Below are 18,009 nucleotides of genomic sequence, written 5' to 3'. Positions count from 1 at the left end.
TATTTGTTTCCATTTCTATAGTACACACACAGAACCAGGCCACCTGAAAATTTTTATTATTATTTTAACCAATCAACGTCAAAATGTGCTGTTGGTGCCATGCTGACCTATCCCTGAACTAAAAACAACATTTACTTTTGATTGTGTTTGGTGTAATGATAGATGAAGCCAGTCATTACTTAAACTGCTCGCCCAATTTTTTAGATTTGGAACTGGTATGGCTTCAGTCAACTGACACAAACATTTAAGACGGTGAGTCATAAAGAGAAAAATCTGTTTAATCCCTCAAAACAACAGAACCTGTACAAGCATGACAAGGCACACAATGACTAAGCAATGGCTGCTAAATAAGCTACGATGGTTACACCATACATTCACATGTGGACATCGTTTAGCTAACAACGCTGTATTTTCCAAACGGATATAAAGCAATATCCCATCTCCCCCATCTCGTATGAAATAGTTAATTACAAAAATTGTCTCTCTGCCCTTCTATGAGAATCAACATTTGAGGTTTTCAGACAAAATGCCTCACTCAGGACTCAAAACTCTGCAGGAGAGGACAAAGTTAATGGTTTGGAACATTTCCATGAAATACCTTATGAAAACATTCATAAGTACAAGAAATCCAATAGCTGTCAAAGGAGATGGCTTTGATTTAACTTGGAGCACAAATAAAGCATGACATATTGCAACATAGAAATTGAAAAACTTTTTTTTTTAAAACTTTATAATAAGCAAATACCTGGATATACTATGTTGTAACATTTTGAATTGGCAATTCACACGGGACATCCTTTCATGCTCACAGGACATTGCACCATCCATTCAAAATATAAATATATCAGCAATATGGAAAAACACATCCAATAATCAGAGCCAAAGAACTAAAATAAAGAGAAATAGTGACATGTTCTCATAAATACAGTAGTGTTTAATAGTACACAGAGGATGACAGGAAAACACTCCCTAAGGTGTGTGTGGTGGCATTCAGTTAGCAATGAGGAGATTCACTTAGTCACTTGCTCTCGTGTTAGAAGGTCTATGGCACTATGAGGAACATGTCAACATTACCCCTTTTTCTCCCCAATTTCGTGATATCCAAATTGGTAGTTATAGTCTTGTCCCATCGCTGCAACTCCCGTAAGGACTAGGGAGAGGCAAAGGTCGAGAGCCATGCGTCCTCCGAAACATGACTCTGCCAAGCCGCACTGCTTCTTGACACACTGCTCGCTTAACCCAGAAGCACCAATGTGTCGGAAGAAACACAGTACAGCTGGCGACCGAAGTCAGCGTGCACTGCGCCCAGGCCACCACAAGGAGTCGCTAGAACGCAATGGGACATACCGGCCGGCCAAACCCTCCCCTAACCCGGACGACGCTGGGCCAATTGTGTGCCGCCTCATGGGCCTTCCGGTCGCGGCCGGCTGCGACACAGCCCGGGATTGAACCCGGGTCTGTAGTGACGCCTCAAGCACTGCAATGCAGTGCTTTAGACTGCTGCGCCACTCGGTAGGCCCACGTGTCTATTTCTTAACTCTCTCCCTCTCACATGGTTGCCAACTCCTGAGTTAGTCTCTCTTTCTCCAGCTGCAGCTCAATGATGTTCTGTTTGTTCTGCTCCAGACGATCCTCCAGCCACTGCAGCAGGGGACCACTCACAGCAGACATCTGGCTGCACAGGTTCTTAGTGAAGACTGAAACGCACACACACACACACACGTCAAGTGGAGTAAGAAAGCAGTCAAGACATGGATGCATCGTTGGGGATATTAATATGCATACTGACACAATTAAATATCAGTTATCAACAAATACATAGAGACCAACCTGAGCCATTGTGTATCTTCGTGATCGGATCCAGTTGAGTTAAGCTGCAAAGAAATGAAATCCTGAAATTACTCTTAACAATGAGCAATACACAATGAGCTGCCTTGAGTTCCTAGTATTTTCTTCTGAAACCAGTCTTTGCTGCAAGACAATTTTGTTTATTATGGTAGACAAAGGGGAAATATCTTCTGCGTGGCAAAGGCAATTGCAGAGGGGGCTCAACACACTCCAAATCAGAGGTACCTACCAGTTAGTCTTGCGGGGCCATCCATCCAAATCTCATCTCGTTGACTTGACTATTGGAAGTTTATTACCGGATTTTGCATTTGAATGGGAGCGCTGGCTGTTAACGCTCCCATTTAAATGACTGAGTAGAATTACATTTTCCCCCATGAGAGGCTTTTCCTTGTTTTGTCTCTCTTTTTACTACCGTGTTCGACAAAGTTTTAGTAGCCTATGCGACATTAGTGTTGCAAGTCAGACAAATGATCAGAAATACAACCTTCGTTCAGAGCTCCACCCACACGAAATATCACACTGGTTTGAAAAGTGCCAATGCGTCACTAGCTTCCATCTCGACTCCCCCTCTTTTTACAGTCTCCCTGAGGAACACTTCCCCAGGCTTTCGAACAAAACGTCAGATCCCTGGGGTGCATTCAGTACGACAAAATGGTATTGTTATTGGTTAATTCAACGGAAAATGGAATTGTACTGAATGACCAGTTGAATAACGGTGTCATTATGGTGGCCCAGAGGGCGATTGTGTATGGTGGGCTGCACAAGTTTTGCGATTTCAAATGGTCACACCCATATTGATCGGGCCACAGCTCGCCACACACCCACCAAATAAGAGCAATCACACATCATCAAAGGCTGTTGAAGAGCAGTGCACATTGTTTTGGGGAAACATGTCGTTCAGTAAAAACAGTCACGCAACGTAGCCAACTCTGAACCAAACTGAATGCTCCTCTGGGCTTCTGAGGAAACCTACCTGTGAATCTTTCTGTAGGTGTCCTGCTCTTCCTGGCAGAGGATTCTGGGAAGCTCCACTGCTGATTCAAGGCACACTTTCCCAATGGCCTCGTGTGGAATCACATGAATTGGGATCTCGATTCTCTCGTACCTTTATCAACACAGATCAGGGATGTAATTCAGTATTTGTGTCAAAAGACAATCATTTAAATCTTTGTCTGATTAATAGTCATGAGGGAGAAATAATTAAATCATCTAATAACACTTAATTTTGTTTAACTAACATCTGGATAGGATATTCATTTCACCACAAACAGTGGTGTCCAAACAGGGGCATACTTACTCAGAGCCTTTCTGGGCTTGGACAGACTGGAAGCAGGTGTAGAGAACTCGACCGGTCTAAGATAAAATAATTATTGAATTTGTTCGACGGCCCTTTGTAAATCAAAATGACATTATATATTTTTAAATAGCTGTCATTAATCCTTACTTTTGTGTTCTTATCCTCAATGAAGCAGGAGAATATCAGCCCAACAAAGCCCTGGTCCATCATTTGATACATAGCCTGTGTCCTCACATCTGTTGTAGAAAATGAATGATTTTCAGACACTCTGACTGAAAAAGTTTGCCACGACATTGAGAACTAACAGTGTGGCATTGATGTGGTGGAGGGGTGCTCTGGTTCTTACCCACATGTGATGGCCACACAGTGATGTGGGGGTGAGAGTGGTACCAACCAACTACACGCATCGGCCGTCCAGTCATTTCAGCCAACCTGTAGCTCTTACTAAGGAAATTGATGATCAAAATGAGACAATGGCCTCAGGAATTCTATGATACCGCTATCTGTCACACTGACATCTCTTTCACGGAGTATGTCACACTGACCTGCAAGGCACCACCAGAAGACAGAGATTTAAGTTATTGAATGAGACATCGCACAAAGGATATCTCCGCTTCGGTTGCCGCTGAAGACAGCTGCTCAGGCGAAATTTCCACGCGATCCTTCCTCTTGTCCGAGCGTCGGAGAATAATAACAGAATGAATGTGGACGATGCGGTTGGTGTCCACCTATGTAAACAAACCAGGTGACTTTAGAAAGCAGAAGAATTAACAGGGTAGCCAGCTAGAATCAATATCAGGTGCCCCTAATACCAAGTTGGAGGTATAGGCCAATTGAGAATATGAATGTAACAAAGGGTACATTAAAGGTAGATAATATGCATGCATGTAGAAAGCAGAGGCGTGTCCAGGGTCCCCCCTGAAATCTGATTGGCCACCCCCAGAAATTCTGAGTTCTGATTGATCGTCTCTGAACATATTGATAATTTTGACAGAAAGACCCGTCAATCTCAACAGTGAAAGCATCTGGGCTCCAGATACTAAGACAGAGGGGCGCCGTTTGCCTCGCTCAGATGCTTTCTCTAGTGAAATAAGATTCCGCCTCTTGTGAATTGAGGAAAAATTATGAAACACAGAGAGACATGAATGTGTAATAATTGTATATGTTTGTTTCCTTATTGTAAAAAGCCTGGCTTCACTTGGCATCCTTGAATACACGCCACTTTGTAGGCTTAGCATCATTACACGTATGGTGTTTGTAATAGATGTCCCTTTCCATTCAAATGGCGGGTGCACAGTGCAGTGTTCAAATGCTAGATTTATTTTGGAGTAGAAAAACATGCACAGGTAGCCTACTTTTTTAAGAGTGATTCGTATGACAATCAGATATGAACACAACCAGTCATTATGTTTTTGACACATTAAAAAAGGTAACCAATTTTGTTAAATTACATCTTTGCTATAAAGCCCATGTGTGCAGGCACACGTAGGATGTCCCATTAAAAAGAAAATAGAAACCTCCAGAATCTCACAGTATAATTCACACTGGATGGCACTTTCAAGTGAATTTACTGCTGTATGCTAATACCCTTATATACAATCCTGACTTTGAATGCAAACACCGTAACAAGACTTTAGTAATGGATTTCTAATAGTGTCAGGTGGGGATCCAAAAAGATGACACTTTTTTCTGCCCCGAAACATGCAAAAAAAGAATCTGTGCTAGGGGGAAATGCAGGTTTAACTAATTAAACAACAAAAGAATATCTACATGATCAGTCTGTGTGTGTAAAATAAAAAGTGGTTAATGTGAACCTAACTCACAGCTAAAAAATGTAAAGAAAGCAATTTATTTGATGCCTAGACTTTACAGCAAATGACACTCAAGTCTTGAGAAAAAAACAACACACTAATATTGCAGTTAGCCAAGACAGCCTTTATGATAGAATGTTTGTGACCACACACATCTAAATATTGCACCTGGGCAAAAAAACAACTTAAAGTAGAAATAGAATGAAACAAACAGGCAGTCTATTTTTGCTCTATTATAGTCACCACTATAGTAGACATCGATCAAGTGCACAAGGCTACATGTATGCCAAAATAACATTCACTGAGTAAAACATTAAATAAGCCCCCCCACTCACACACGTGTTACTATCACGTTCAACACAACAAAGGCAATATATTTGGGCTACACTGCACATTATTACATTATACACTTTCTGCCTGTGGACATCTGATCTACAATGTGCCAGCAGAGCATGCCAACAAAGGCTCTCTTTCAGGCAAAGAGTACACCTGCCATACCCCGTTTTATCCACACTATATTTAAAAAGTGAGAGAGGGAAAGTGTGTGGTGTTCCTTTCAACTCTATAGTGGCATCCAGCTTAAACCAGGCCCAGCTCCAGCTCCACTTCATCCCTGAATCCACTTGTTTAACAAGCAACGCCTAATTTTCACATAATTCTCTCATTCTGAAAATGTACCAGATACGTTAGAGGGAAAACATTAGTTCACAGATAGTAGTTAGTTCGTTAGCTAGTTAACATTTCACAGATTGCCAGGCTCCAGTAAGCAACTAACACGTTATAACTTGAGGAACAGCAAGGAGTCGCATACCAGTTAATACTATAGCGAATTGGTTAGGTTACTAACGTTATCTCATCCAAGTTAGCTGTCTGACTTTATTAGCCAGCTCATTTTCACACCATGAATTCAATGATTTGATCAGTTAAATTGGCTAATGTTACTCAACCTTTCTCTGGACAGCTAACTGAGAATTCGATACAACTAGCAAGATACATAACAATGCTAACGATACTTGTTCCACCACACCTTCTCCCCCACATCAAACTTTCCAAAAAGCTTCATCCACTTCCCCAGAGTCAGGTGAACGCGTGGATACCATTTGTATGTGTCCAGTATGAAGGAAGTTAAGAGGTAGTTTCGCGGGCCAATGCTAACTTGCGTTAGCCCGAGTATATCGGCATATTATACCTGTAATGTCGAACCATCATAATTACATTGAAAAAAATACACCTTGCATTAAAATATGATGCCCTGCCCTCCTAAACTGGGTCTATGCCCCACTTTGGCCACCCCATTTCAAATGTTCTGGACACACCACTGGTAGCTAGCTAGTTATTGCTTGCTATCAAATGATTTAGCTAAATAGCTAGCTTGCAAACGTTACCTCCCCGATGCAGAGTCCCATTACTTCCTCCTTCTCGGTACTTAATGCATGATTCATGCAAACCAAAAAAGCATCTGATTCGAGGTGAACTGCGCTCACTGCCATGTTATAGTACTAGAACGGTCTTGTTCTCTAAAAAAAATAGGATCAATTACTACAAGCTATCTCTCAAACTTCACAAGCTAAAGCTAGCTTGTCAGCGACTTTTCTATCAAAACTTGTTACAGAAACAATATTCCGTTGTTGCCAAGAGGCTGGTAAAGTCTGTGGTCCTACCTACATTAGTGTAACAAACTTACCACTTAGCGCTCAAAAGCGTACACTTTTTATAGTCGTGCGTTATCCACAAAAACAATACATTTATAGACAAACAAAATAATATAATTATTATTCTGCAATTTAATCAGCAATGTCCGTAGCGCAGCCAATCCAGTCGGACGACATTTGAGTAAACACCTGGGATTCCGGGGAGACGTTTGCAGCAAATATTGTGTAAATCTTGAAGAACAGGTATAAAATCATGAGTTTAACATCTATAATTGTAATATCTACTGGTGGTTAATGGGTCATAATATTTGCCCACGTAATTAATTATGTCCAAAAATGGCCCTTATCGGACACTGCACTCTATTCTCCTCTGTAAACTGGTCATCTCTGTGTACCCGTCGCACGACCCTCTGATTGATGCTTATTTATAAAACCCTCGTAGGCCCCCCCCCTCCACAGCATTATCTACCTATTTATATGATGTGAATAAATGTTTTGATATCTGATTGAGTTTCATGTATTACATTAACTTGGCCCACTGTGTTTTTCTTCCAGGCAAACAAGTACAGAGAGAGCAGGTGCGGTGATGTGATAAGCGCTAAGCAAATGTGCTGTGAGCATGCAGGTGAGAAGTCTGCTGCTCAGGGTTTGCAAATGAACAAGTTTCAAATGTATATTCTTTCTACAGCTTATTAGCGTACACCTAATATGTTCCCACTGTTGAAGATGCTTATTATGCATTAAGGTTGAACCAAAAGACTACATGTAACATATCAAATACAAAACAATGTATGTTGATGCTAATATTATGCACAATATTAAATTATGTTTCTATATGATAATAGCCTAATATTTAATATGCCATAAACTGTTGAATAGTTTCACTAATTAACTTAATCATTATGACACACCCCTCACTATTGTCATTGGTTACACTAATTGCACTGTCTACATAACCTGGTTCAAGTATTCATGACATTAGCCTGACAAAGGCACAGTGATGCAAAATGTTGGTAAATACCCAATAATTTACTGGGAGTTTATATATGGAGTGTGCCACTCTATTTTGATAGTTTAGGGTTTGTGAGGGAACAGAAGTCAACAGAGCCTAAAAGCCCTACTGCATCCTGACATGATTGCGGACACTTGAAACTGTAGAATATAATGACAATGCTTCTAATGCAGGGATTGGCAACACCCGTCTTTGGAGGCCGGGGTGCTGACACACTTAACCCATTCCTAGCAAACACAGCCGATTAAACTAATTACATTTTTAACTGAAGATCATGATTAGTTGATTTGGTGTCACAGTTGTGTTAGCCGGGGTAAATGTGTGACACCACTCAGGCCCCGAGGACTGGAGTTGCCCATCCGTGTTGTAATGTAATAGAGTTGTTTATATTGACAGTCAATTATCCTAGGAGGACGCAGTCAGTAAAACTCAAACAAAATCATTCTAAAAGACAATTCACTTGATTACTTCTCCCAGAATGATATATTTTGCTTGTAACAAAATATAGCATTTTAACAGTGAAAAATACTATTAAAGCTATTGAGAGCACATTTTACACTTTCCTAATGCTAAGTACTTAGGCAAGGGTTGCATTGAGGATAACAAACATTGAGAAATAATTAGAGCAAACTAATTTCTATCAGTGTATTTGTCATCCCATATGTTCCATACAAATGGCTATTGATATCTTCCATGTATTACATTCATAATTGTCCATAGTTGTTTGTGAAACAGAAGCCTTGTATGCTGTTAGGCAAGGGTGTATTCATTAGCCTGATTGTTGTAAAATGTTTGGTCTATTGCAAAAAGCGCTGCAACAAAAAACATTTACGAGGAAGCAAACAGAACCTACCTGAATTTTTCAGAAAGAACAAACTTGTTTTCACTGCAAAACATTTTCTGTTTGGAGTAAACAGGTTCCGTTGCACTACATTTTACAACAGAATCCAAATAATGAATACACCCTAGCTTTTGATAATGCGCACAGCCTGTACTTACACACGACACGTCTCACTCTTAAGCAGGGAATTAGAAAGCCAAATCATATGTCCAGTCTTGCCGTCTCACTCCTTGGTCTCAAATAAATACTTCACACGCAACCTCCTGCACTGCATAAGTCAATACTATTGGGGACGGTTAATATGCACCCATGATTTTCTTTGAGTTATACTTTTAAATGTCACTGATTTTCAGGTAAGAATATAACTTCAAATACCATTCAAACTTGCGTTACTGTGGCCTAGTCCTGTCATACAATATTTACTCATACATGTACATGCTTTTAACTCAAACCCTTCGGTTTGAAGTAACATTTAAACAAATAACAACCTTGTTGATCTTAACTTAGAAAATGAAAGATGTTACAAAACATGTTAAAGGGCTTTGCTCCAGTTCTAGGGTTCTCCCCAAAGAATGTGAGAGGCGCTGCTCCACTATGTATCATAGGCCATTTTTTCTCTAGATTGCAGGAAATGTCAGTTAGAGGTGCGTCATAAATAAATAAATAAACTGAGTCCAAAGGGGGGCACTACACCCCTCCGGGCCACCCCCCAGCCATACTCAGCAGAAACACATTGTTTAAAAAAATTCCTGGGGAGAACCCTGAGTTCCACTGAATGCATACAGATAAAACTATTGAAGTGGATCCGAACAATCTCTCAAATAAGTACCATACCAAAACAACCCATAGAAAAATTAAAGCCAATGCTCCTGCCATATGTGCATAGACCATGCATAAACGTTAACCACAGACATAGTATCTAAAAGGCTGTTTTCAAATTGACACATGCCCCAAAACCCACCAAGCCTATGAATTTGCTTGACATATGATATCAATGGAGTCTACTTACATATCTAGATAGCTGCTTAGGTTTAAGCTGTTTTCAGCCTTGTATGAGACAAAAAATATTAAGTAAAGACCGAAATGAGAGGCTCTTAAGAGGCCAAGCCCAGCAGAAATCCCCCAGCAAAACCTCCTGTGAGGATAATATTCTTCTTCACAAATGTCTGCACCTGGTAAGACAAAAAAGAAAAAGCACCTTTAAATCGATGGTAAAATTTTGCAGAGTATTGCTCTTTAACATTGTTGTTCTCTTTTATACTCTGGAGTAAAAAAAAAAGTTGTGGACGACTTCAAAATCATTTTAGTCCTGAGCATACTAAAACATGAATCAGAGAAGAAACATCCACCATTTTGTAATAGACCATGATAACCCCTTACCTCATCCACTTTTGTCCTGACTTCCTTAGTGGGCTTTTCTGCATTCAACTTCAGCTGCTTCTTGGCATTGTTTACATCACGCTCCACCCTCTTCCAGTCCACTTTGATGTATCCTGTGTGATTGGCAATCTAGAAGGAAATGAATCACACCCACCAATAATGGCAATGTGACTTGGTCATCATAACCATAGAGATACAGTGCCTATATAAAGTATGCACCCCCGTGAACTTTTTTCCAATTTTGTTGCATTACAAAGTGGGATTGAAAGATTTCATTGTATTTTTTTTTGTCATTGATCTACACAAAATATGCCATAATGTCAAAGTGAAAAGAAAATTCTACAAATGTTTACAAATTAAAAAATGAATTTGTTCCATAAGTATTCACCCCTTTTTTTAGGCAAGCCTAAATTAGTTCAGAAGTCACATTTGGCTTAACTAATCACAAAAGTTATATGGACTATGAGAAATAATAGGGGATGACATGACGTTTGAATGACTACCCCTTCCTCTGTCCCCAATACATACATAAATACATCTGTGAGGTCCCTCAGTCAAGTATTGAATTTCAAGCACAGATTCAACTACAAAGACCAGGGAGCTTTCAACAGCCTCGGTGATTGGTATATCGGTTACAATATTAAATCAAACATTTACTAAATCTTTAAGCATGGTCAAGTTAATCATTATCAAGTGGATGATGTATTAAAACCACCCAGACACAAAGATGCAGTTGTCCTTCTGAACTGAGCTGCAGGACAGTAAGGAAACTGATTAATGATTTTAAATGGTTGTGATGGGAGAAAACTGAGGATGGATCAACAACATTGTAGTGACTCCACAATAATGACCTAAATGACAATGAAAATAACAAGAAAAAAAATATACAGATAACAAATATTCCAAAACATGTATATGATACAAGGCATAAATGCAATGTTGACTAGACCAGGTGTGTCCGCGTGCATGTTCATTTTGTCCTTCCACATCAGACGCGATGAGGACACGCAGTTTGAAATATCAAAACAAACTCAACCTCATATTAATTTGGGGACAGGTCGAAACACATGAAACATTCATGGCCATTTAGCTAGCTAGCTAGATCATTTGTTCAGGGATATAAACATTGGGCTGTTATTTTATCTGAAATGCACAAGGTCCTCTACTCCGGCAATTAAGCCACAGATTCTTGTAATCTTTCCTCCTTCAGTCTTCATCTTCTTTGAACTTTATATGTCGGTTGAAAACCAACTTTAAGGTGCATTACCATCACCAACTGGACTGGAGTGTGGACCTCAGTTCAGCGTTCAATCACCCACCTGGGTATATGCTAGAGGTCGACCGATTAATCGGCATGGCCGATTAATTAGGGCCGTTTCAAGTTTTCATAACAATCGGTAACCGATTATGGCCGATTGCATTGCACTCCACAAGGAGACTGCGTGGCAGGCTGACCACCTGTTACGCGAGTGCAGCAATGAGCCAAGGTAAGTTGCTAGCTAGCATTAAACTTATAAAAAACAATCAATCCTAACATAACCACTAGTTAACTACACATGGTTGATGATATTACTAGTTTAACTAGCTTGTCCAGCAATGCAAATAATCAATGCGGTGCCTGCTAATTTATCATCAAATCACAGCCTACTTCGCCAAACGGGTGATGATTTAACAAGCACATTTGTGAAGAAAAGCACTGTCGTTGCACCAATGAACCTAACCATAAACAATGCCTTTCTTGAAATCAATACACAAGTATATTTTTTAAAACCTGCATATTTAGTTAAAAGAAATTCATGTTAGCAGGTAATATTAACTAGGGAAATTGTGTCACTCCTCTTGCGTTCTGTGCAAGCAGAGTCAGGGTATATGCAGCAGTTTGGGCCGCCTGGCTCATTGCGAACTGTGTGAAAACCATTTCTTCCTAACAAAGACCGTAATTAATTTGCCAGAATTTTACGTAATGATGACAAAATTGAAGGTTGTGTAATGTAACAGCAGTATTTAGACTTATGTATGCCAGCTGTTTGATAAAATACGGAACGGTTCCGTATTTCACTGAAATAATAAACTTTTTGTTTTCAAAATGATAGTTTCCGGATTTTACCATATTAATGACCTAAGACTCGTATTTCTGTGTGTTTATTATATTATATTTAAGTCTATGATTTGATATTTGATAGAGCAGTCTGAGCGGTAGTAGGCAGCAGCAGGCTCGTAAGCATTCATTCAAACAGCACTTTCCTGTGTTTGCCAGCAGCTCTTAGCAATGCTTGAAGCACAGTGCTGTTTATGACTTCAAGCCTATCAACTCCCGAGATTAGGCTGGCAATACTATAGTGCCTATAAAAACATCCAATAGTCAAAGGTATATAGAGCGAGAAATAGTCCTATAATTCCTCTAATAACTACAACCTAAAATTTCTGGGAATATTGAAGACTCATGTTAAAAGGTACCACCAGCTTTCATATGTTCTCATGTTCTGAGCAAGGAACTTAAACATTAGCTTTTTTACATGGCACATATTGCACTTTTACTTTCTTCTCCAACAGTGTTTTTGCATTATTAAACCAAAATTGAACATGTTCCCATTATTTATTTGAGGCTAAATTGATTTAATTGATGTATTATATTAAGTTAAAATAGGTGTTCATTGAGTATTGTTGCTCACACACACAAAGCCCTCACAAACAAAATCATTCTAAAAGACAATTCACTTGATTACTTCTCCCAGAATGATACTTTTAGCTTGTAACAAAATATTGCATTTTAACCGTGAAAAATACTATTAAAGCTTTTGAGAGCACATTTTACACTTTCCTAATGCTAAGTACTTAGGCAAGGGTTGCATTGAGAATAACAAACATTGAGAAATAATTAGAGCAAACTAATTTCTATCAGTGTATTTGTCATCCCATATGTTCCATACAAAGGGCTATTGATATCCTCCATGTATTACATTCCATAATTGTCCATAGTAGTTTCTGACATTCTAAAATGTTGGATGCTTTAAATGCCAGGATGTCATACTCATTTTGTATTTTCATCTAGTAGAATTCACTGTACACTTGAAGAAGAGAATAGTATTTTTGCTATTCCGTTTCTTGTACTTTTACCCCTTTTCCGTGATATCCAAATTGGTAGTTACAGGTTTGTCCCATCGCTGCAACTCCCCTACGGACTCGGGAGAGGCAAAGGTCGAGAGCCATGTGTCCTCCGAAACACGATCCTGCCAAGCCGCACTGCTTCTTGACACACTGCTCGCTTAACCCAGAAGCCAGCCGCACCAATGTGTCGGAGTAAACACTGTACAGCTGGCGACCGAAGGGTGCTTGCAGGCGCCCGGCCGACACAAGGAGTCGCTAGAGCACGATGGGACAAGGAAATCCCAGCCGGTCAAATCCTCCCCTAACCCGGACGACGCTGGGCCAATTGTGCGCCACCTCATGGGTATCCCGTTCATGGCCGGCTGTTACACAGCCTGGGATTGAACCAGGTCTATAGCGATGCCTCAAGCACTGTGATGCAGTGCTTTAGAATGCTGTGCCCCTCAGGTGGCCAGAGATTCATCTTTGAGTGTGTTGTCAAACCTGTGTGTGAGTTTGACAACAGCTGATAAACAGCTAAGGGGACGCGCTGTACCAAAATTAACGAATGGTAGGAATCACCGCAACTGTGCATTAGATGTTGCATTCTCAGTAGGTTGAGCCTAGTGTGCTAATATTAGCTACTTACTGCTTTTTATTTTTCTAAACAGTACATTCTAAAGAGTATGTAGTATGATTAGTACACAGTATGCAGTTTAAATAAGTAGTAGGCAAGCCAGATTTCGGACACGGCCATAGTCTATGGTCATAACACAGTGTCAGAATCTGTGTTAAATGTGGCTCAATAAATTGGTCAGGTGTCATTTAGAACTAAGGATTATCAAAACAAGAAAATAAATTGACGTAAAGAAGTCGAACCCTACCTGAAGGAAAAAGAAGCCTCCACCCACTGCCGAAGCTGCCAGCTTCCCAACTTTCTGGAACAAATACCCTGCACACCTAAGAGGAAACACAGCAATCAAACAGAGAACTGCCAAGTAATTTAACTGGTTAAATTTCACCACCAGATTCTCATGGCTTAGTTCTGTTTAATATTAACACATTCAGGACTGATCGACTCACCAGCCAGACACTCCACCAATGGCAAGCTGGGTGGCAACATTATACTTCTCTGCTACGGGCCCAGAGTTCTCGCCAAATATTTTGTTCCACCATCTCTGTTTCTTGGCATACTCCACTACGTCCATGACTTCAAAGGTCTCCTCACTCTTATCTAGAAGAACAAGTCATAATTAAAAATGTGTCATACGCTTAATCGTCCTTGGCTCACATGACCTTGCAAGACACTGAAATGCATGTTGGATGGCCTCAACAGTAGAAATAATGTGTGCATTGTGTATCTTACGCCATGTCGGATGCCAGACAGTTAAGTTAGGTGATTGTTTTAGGGGGTAGATCTGCATAATTTCCAATCCCCACATATACTCCCAGCTTATACATACATTTTACAGACATTATATTTTACAGACATATTTTATATTAGTTATCTTTTGTTATTTTTAGTCCCACCATCCAGTTTCGATTTCCATTTGCTATATACATTTAACTGTGCTATTTCACCAAAGTTCTGAACCTTTCTATTGACATAGTCTACAGATTGCAAATTAAAGAAGCAAATGTTTGCTAAGAGTATTATATTATTTTTCGATTTACTGACTTTTCAAATCACCCAGCAGTGCTATTTACAGAGTTAGCTCCAGGTAAATGTTACAATTATTCAAAAACAAGCTACATACGAGCAGTACCAAAACAAGTGATGTAATGATTCTGTATAGTTGCAGCAAAATCTGCTGAGCATTCTATTGGTTGCAAGAATTTTGTATAATAATTTTAAATGAAAAACTAAGTTTTGAATCCAGCGTTGTTTTGTGTATCAGTTCATGAACCATGTGCCATGGAATTGGTATATTTTTGGTTTTGGTTTTTGACCTAGCTGATTCAAATTATCAACTACTCGTCAAACTTTGATCAATTGGAGAGGCTTAGAGAGGCTTGTCCCCATCGCGACTCCTGTGGCGGGCCGGGCACGCCAACCAAGGTTGCCAGGTGCACGGTGCTTCCTCCGACACATTGGTGCGGCTGGCTTCCAGGTTGGATGGCGCTGTGTTAAGAAGCAGTGCGGCTTGGTTGGGTTGTGTATCGGAGGACGCATGACTTTCAACCTTCGTGACTTTCAACCTTTCAACCTTCGTCTCTCTCTCTCCGTCCCGTACGGGAGTTGTAGCGATGAGACAAGATAGTAGCTACTAAAACAATTGGATACCACGAAATTGGGGAGAAAAAGGGGTCAAATAAAATAATTTTTTTAACAAATTTGATCATTTGAAGCCGCTATGTTGAGTTTAAAAACATAATACATGCACCTCTTGGGGCCTAGAGGACCAAGAATGGGAAAAGCTGCATTAAGTACAAGCCTAAAATAGACCAGCCCAAAGACATCTAATGGGTATCGATTTCTCATTCAGTCAGACAGACTTGTGATTAGCTCAGTAGAGCTAATGCTTGACCCAGCTTTGTCTGGGTCAAGAACACACACACTGGCCTGGCAGACAGCAAATCTTTGACATATCCTGCAAAACAGTGTAACCCTTTCATTCAGTTATGGAATTGTCCTGTTAATAGTTTCAAATAGTATCCCTTTCCCTCCCTTCTTGGCATTATCAGTGATACTAGAAGATTCTACAAATACACTGAACAAAAAATATAAAAAAATGCAACATGTAAAGTGTTGGTCCCATGTTTCATGAACTGAAATAAAAGATCCACAAGCTGTTCCATACGCACAGAAAGCTTATTTCTCTCAAATTTTGTGCACAAAATTTGTTTACATCCCCGTTAGTGAGCATGTCTCCTTTGCCCAGATAATCCATCCCCCTGACAGGTGTGGCATGTCAAGAAGCTGATTAAACATGATTACCTTGTGCTGGGGACAATAAAATGGCACTAAAATGTGCAGGTGTCGTCAGAACACCACAGATGTCTCAAGTTTTGATGGAGCATGCAATTGGCATGCTGACAGCAGGAATGTCCACCAGAGCTGTTGCCAGAGAATTTAACATTCATTTCTATACCATAAACCACCTCCATCATAATTGTAAAAATGTTGCAGTACGTCCAACCAGCCTCACAACTGCAGACCACTTGCAACCACACCAGCCCAGGGCCTAAACATCAGGCTTCTTCACCTACGGGATGGTCTGAGACCAGCCACCCGGACAGCTGATGAAACTGGGTTTGCACAACCAAAGAACTTCTGCACAAACCATCTCAGTGAAGCACATATTCTCACCTTCGATGGCCACTATCACGCTGGAGAAGTGTGCTCTTCACAAATTAATCCCAGTTTCAACTATACCGGCAGATGTTTGGTGTTGTGTGGGTGAGTGGTTTGCTGATGTCAACATTGTGAACGGAGTGCCCAATGGTAGCAGTGGGGTCATGGTATTGGCAGGCATAAATGACTGACAACGAACACAAATTGCATTTTAAACCAATGGCAAATTTGAATGCAGAAATACAGTGACGAGATCCTGAGGCCTATTGTCGTGCCATTCATCCACCGCCATCACCTCATGTTTCAGCATGATAATGCACAACCTCATGTCGCAAGGATCTGTACACAATTCCTGGAAGCTGGAAATGACAGGTTTTAATGGACTGCATACATGTCACCCATTGAGCATGTTTGAGATGCTCTGGTTAGACGCGTACCACAGCGTGTTCCAGTTCCCCCCAATATCCAGCAACCTCGCTCAGCCATTGAAGGGGAGTGGGACACCATTCCACAGGCCACAATTAACAGCCTGATCATCTCTAAGCGAAGGAGATGTCACCCTGCATGAGGCAAATTGTGGTCACACCAGATACTGACTGGTTTTCTGATCGATGCCCCTACCTTAAAAATTTTTTTTTGAAGTATCTGTGACCAACATTTGCATATCCGTATTCCCAGTAATATGAAATCCATAGATCAGGGCCTCATTTATTTATTTCAATTGACTGATTTCTTATTAACTGTAACTCAGTCAAATCTTTGAAATTGTTGCATGTTTCGTTAATATTTTGGTTCAGTGTAAAACAAGTAGGCGGGGTCCTATAACATGGCCTTCCTTCACACTAGCCACCCCATATGAGACCTCCGCAGTTGTCAGTAAACAGTCAGACATACTGTAATGTCATAACAGCTAAGGAGTAATACATTTTCGAAGTGATTGAACTAGCCCAATGTTTGTCGTAGTATGTAAAATGTTGTAGCTAGCTAGTTCAGTAGTTAGCCTACCAGAGCTAGCTACCAACCAACCAACACACCCAGGCCACTGGAACCTAGCTAGCAACATGGAGTTAGTAAGCATCTCATTTGACAAAATAAGTAGCACTCCCACCCTGAATAGCAGGCGTGGGGACTAGCAAACGAAGGACGCTGGTCCGCATTTCGACTATCCGTTTGCTAGCTAACTGCGATTATTAGCATAAAACGTTACACATTCTACCTTAGCCAGCTAACCTTCCGAAGGACAACCGTGTTCATGTGCATTAGCGTAACTGCATTTGTTTGATGGTATTTGACCTCTTTACTCAGATTAAAGACTACATCTTGTGATATAGGTAGCGATGGCAATATATTTAAAATATTGATATTGCTAACTTGTTTCTCACCTTTATTCTTCTCTGCCATGTTTCTCAATACATTTGGTTGTAACCCAGCCCATCCGACATGTCACGTGTTACATCACAAAATTGGCCCGTACCATTTCGATGAATAGGGCCTTTACACACATCCTACCTTCCTGGTGTTAGACCATAGCTCAATTGAGGGTTTCCCAAACTCGGTCGTGGGACCCTGGGTGTACGTTTTGTTTTTTGACCTAGCACTACACATATTGACTTTCTTCACACGCCCACCTCTTATATCTCACGCATTGGGAAGTACTGATTTTATTTTTCTAATCAATTCATTGTATATAGTATGTTAACTTTTCAACTGTGCTCCAAATCATTTTGAAATAGAAGCAACTGAGACCGCAATTTAACATCAAGCACGGAATCTCTATCATTGTCCT

The 18,009-nt window shown here is 40.4% G+C and overlaps 2 protein-coding genes across 2 annotated transcripts; both read right to left on the bottom strand.

Annotated features, from left to right (window-relative positions):
- Nucleotides 1-257: 257 nt before the first annotated feature.
- On the bottom strand, nt 258-6,618 carry LOC112228792 (lys-63-specific deubiquitinase BRCC36). Its single transcript, XM_024394435.2, has 8 exons — nt 6,342-6,618; nt 3,754-3,873; nt 3,492-3,579; nt 3,293-3,381; nt 3,146-3,201; nt 2,822-2,953; nt 1,831-1,874; nt 258-1,697 (listed from the first exon to the last, which is right to left on the bottom strand). Exons 1-8 carry the CDS (start codon nt 6,444-6,446, stop codon nt 1,549-1,551), a joined length of 783 nt encoding a protein of 260 aa, XP_024250203.1. The 5' UTR covers nt 6,447-6,618; the 3' UTR covers nt 258-1,548.
- Nucleotides 6,619-8,084: 1,466 nt separating this feature from the next.
- On the bottom strand, nt 8,085-17,750 carry LOC112228793 (FUN14 domain-containing protein 1A). The gene is made up of 5 exons (XM_024394436.2): nt 17,606-17,750; nt 14,012-14,162; nt 13,813-13,888; nt 9,842-9,970; nt 8,085-9,633 (listed from the first exon to the last, which is right to left on the bottom strand). Exons 1-5 carry the CDS (start codon nt 17,622-17,624, stop codon nt 9,556-9,558), a joined length of 453 nt encoding a protein of 150 aa, XP_024250204.1. The 5' UTR covers nt 17,625-17,750; the 3' UTR covers nt 8,085-9,555.
- Nucleotides 17,751-18,009: the final 259 nt, after the last annotated feature.

This window comes from Oncorhynchus tshawytscha, linkage group LG30, assembly GCF_018296145.1.
Source record: "Oncorhynchus tshawytscha isolate Ot180627B linkage group LG30, Otsh_v2.0, whole genome shotgun sequence".
NCBI lineage: Eukaryota > Metazoa > Chordata > Actinopteri > Salmoniformes > Salmonidae > Oncorhynchus > Oncorhynchus tshawytscha.
The sequence above is the reverse complement of the archived record's forward strand: the minus strand, read 5'-3'. Positions and strand labels throughout refer to the sequence as shown.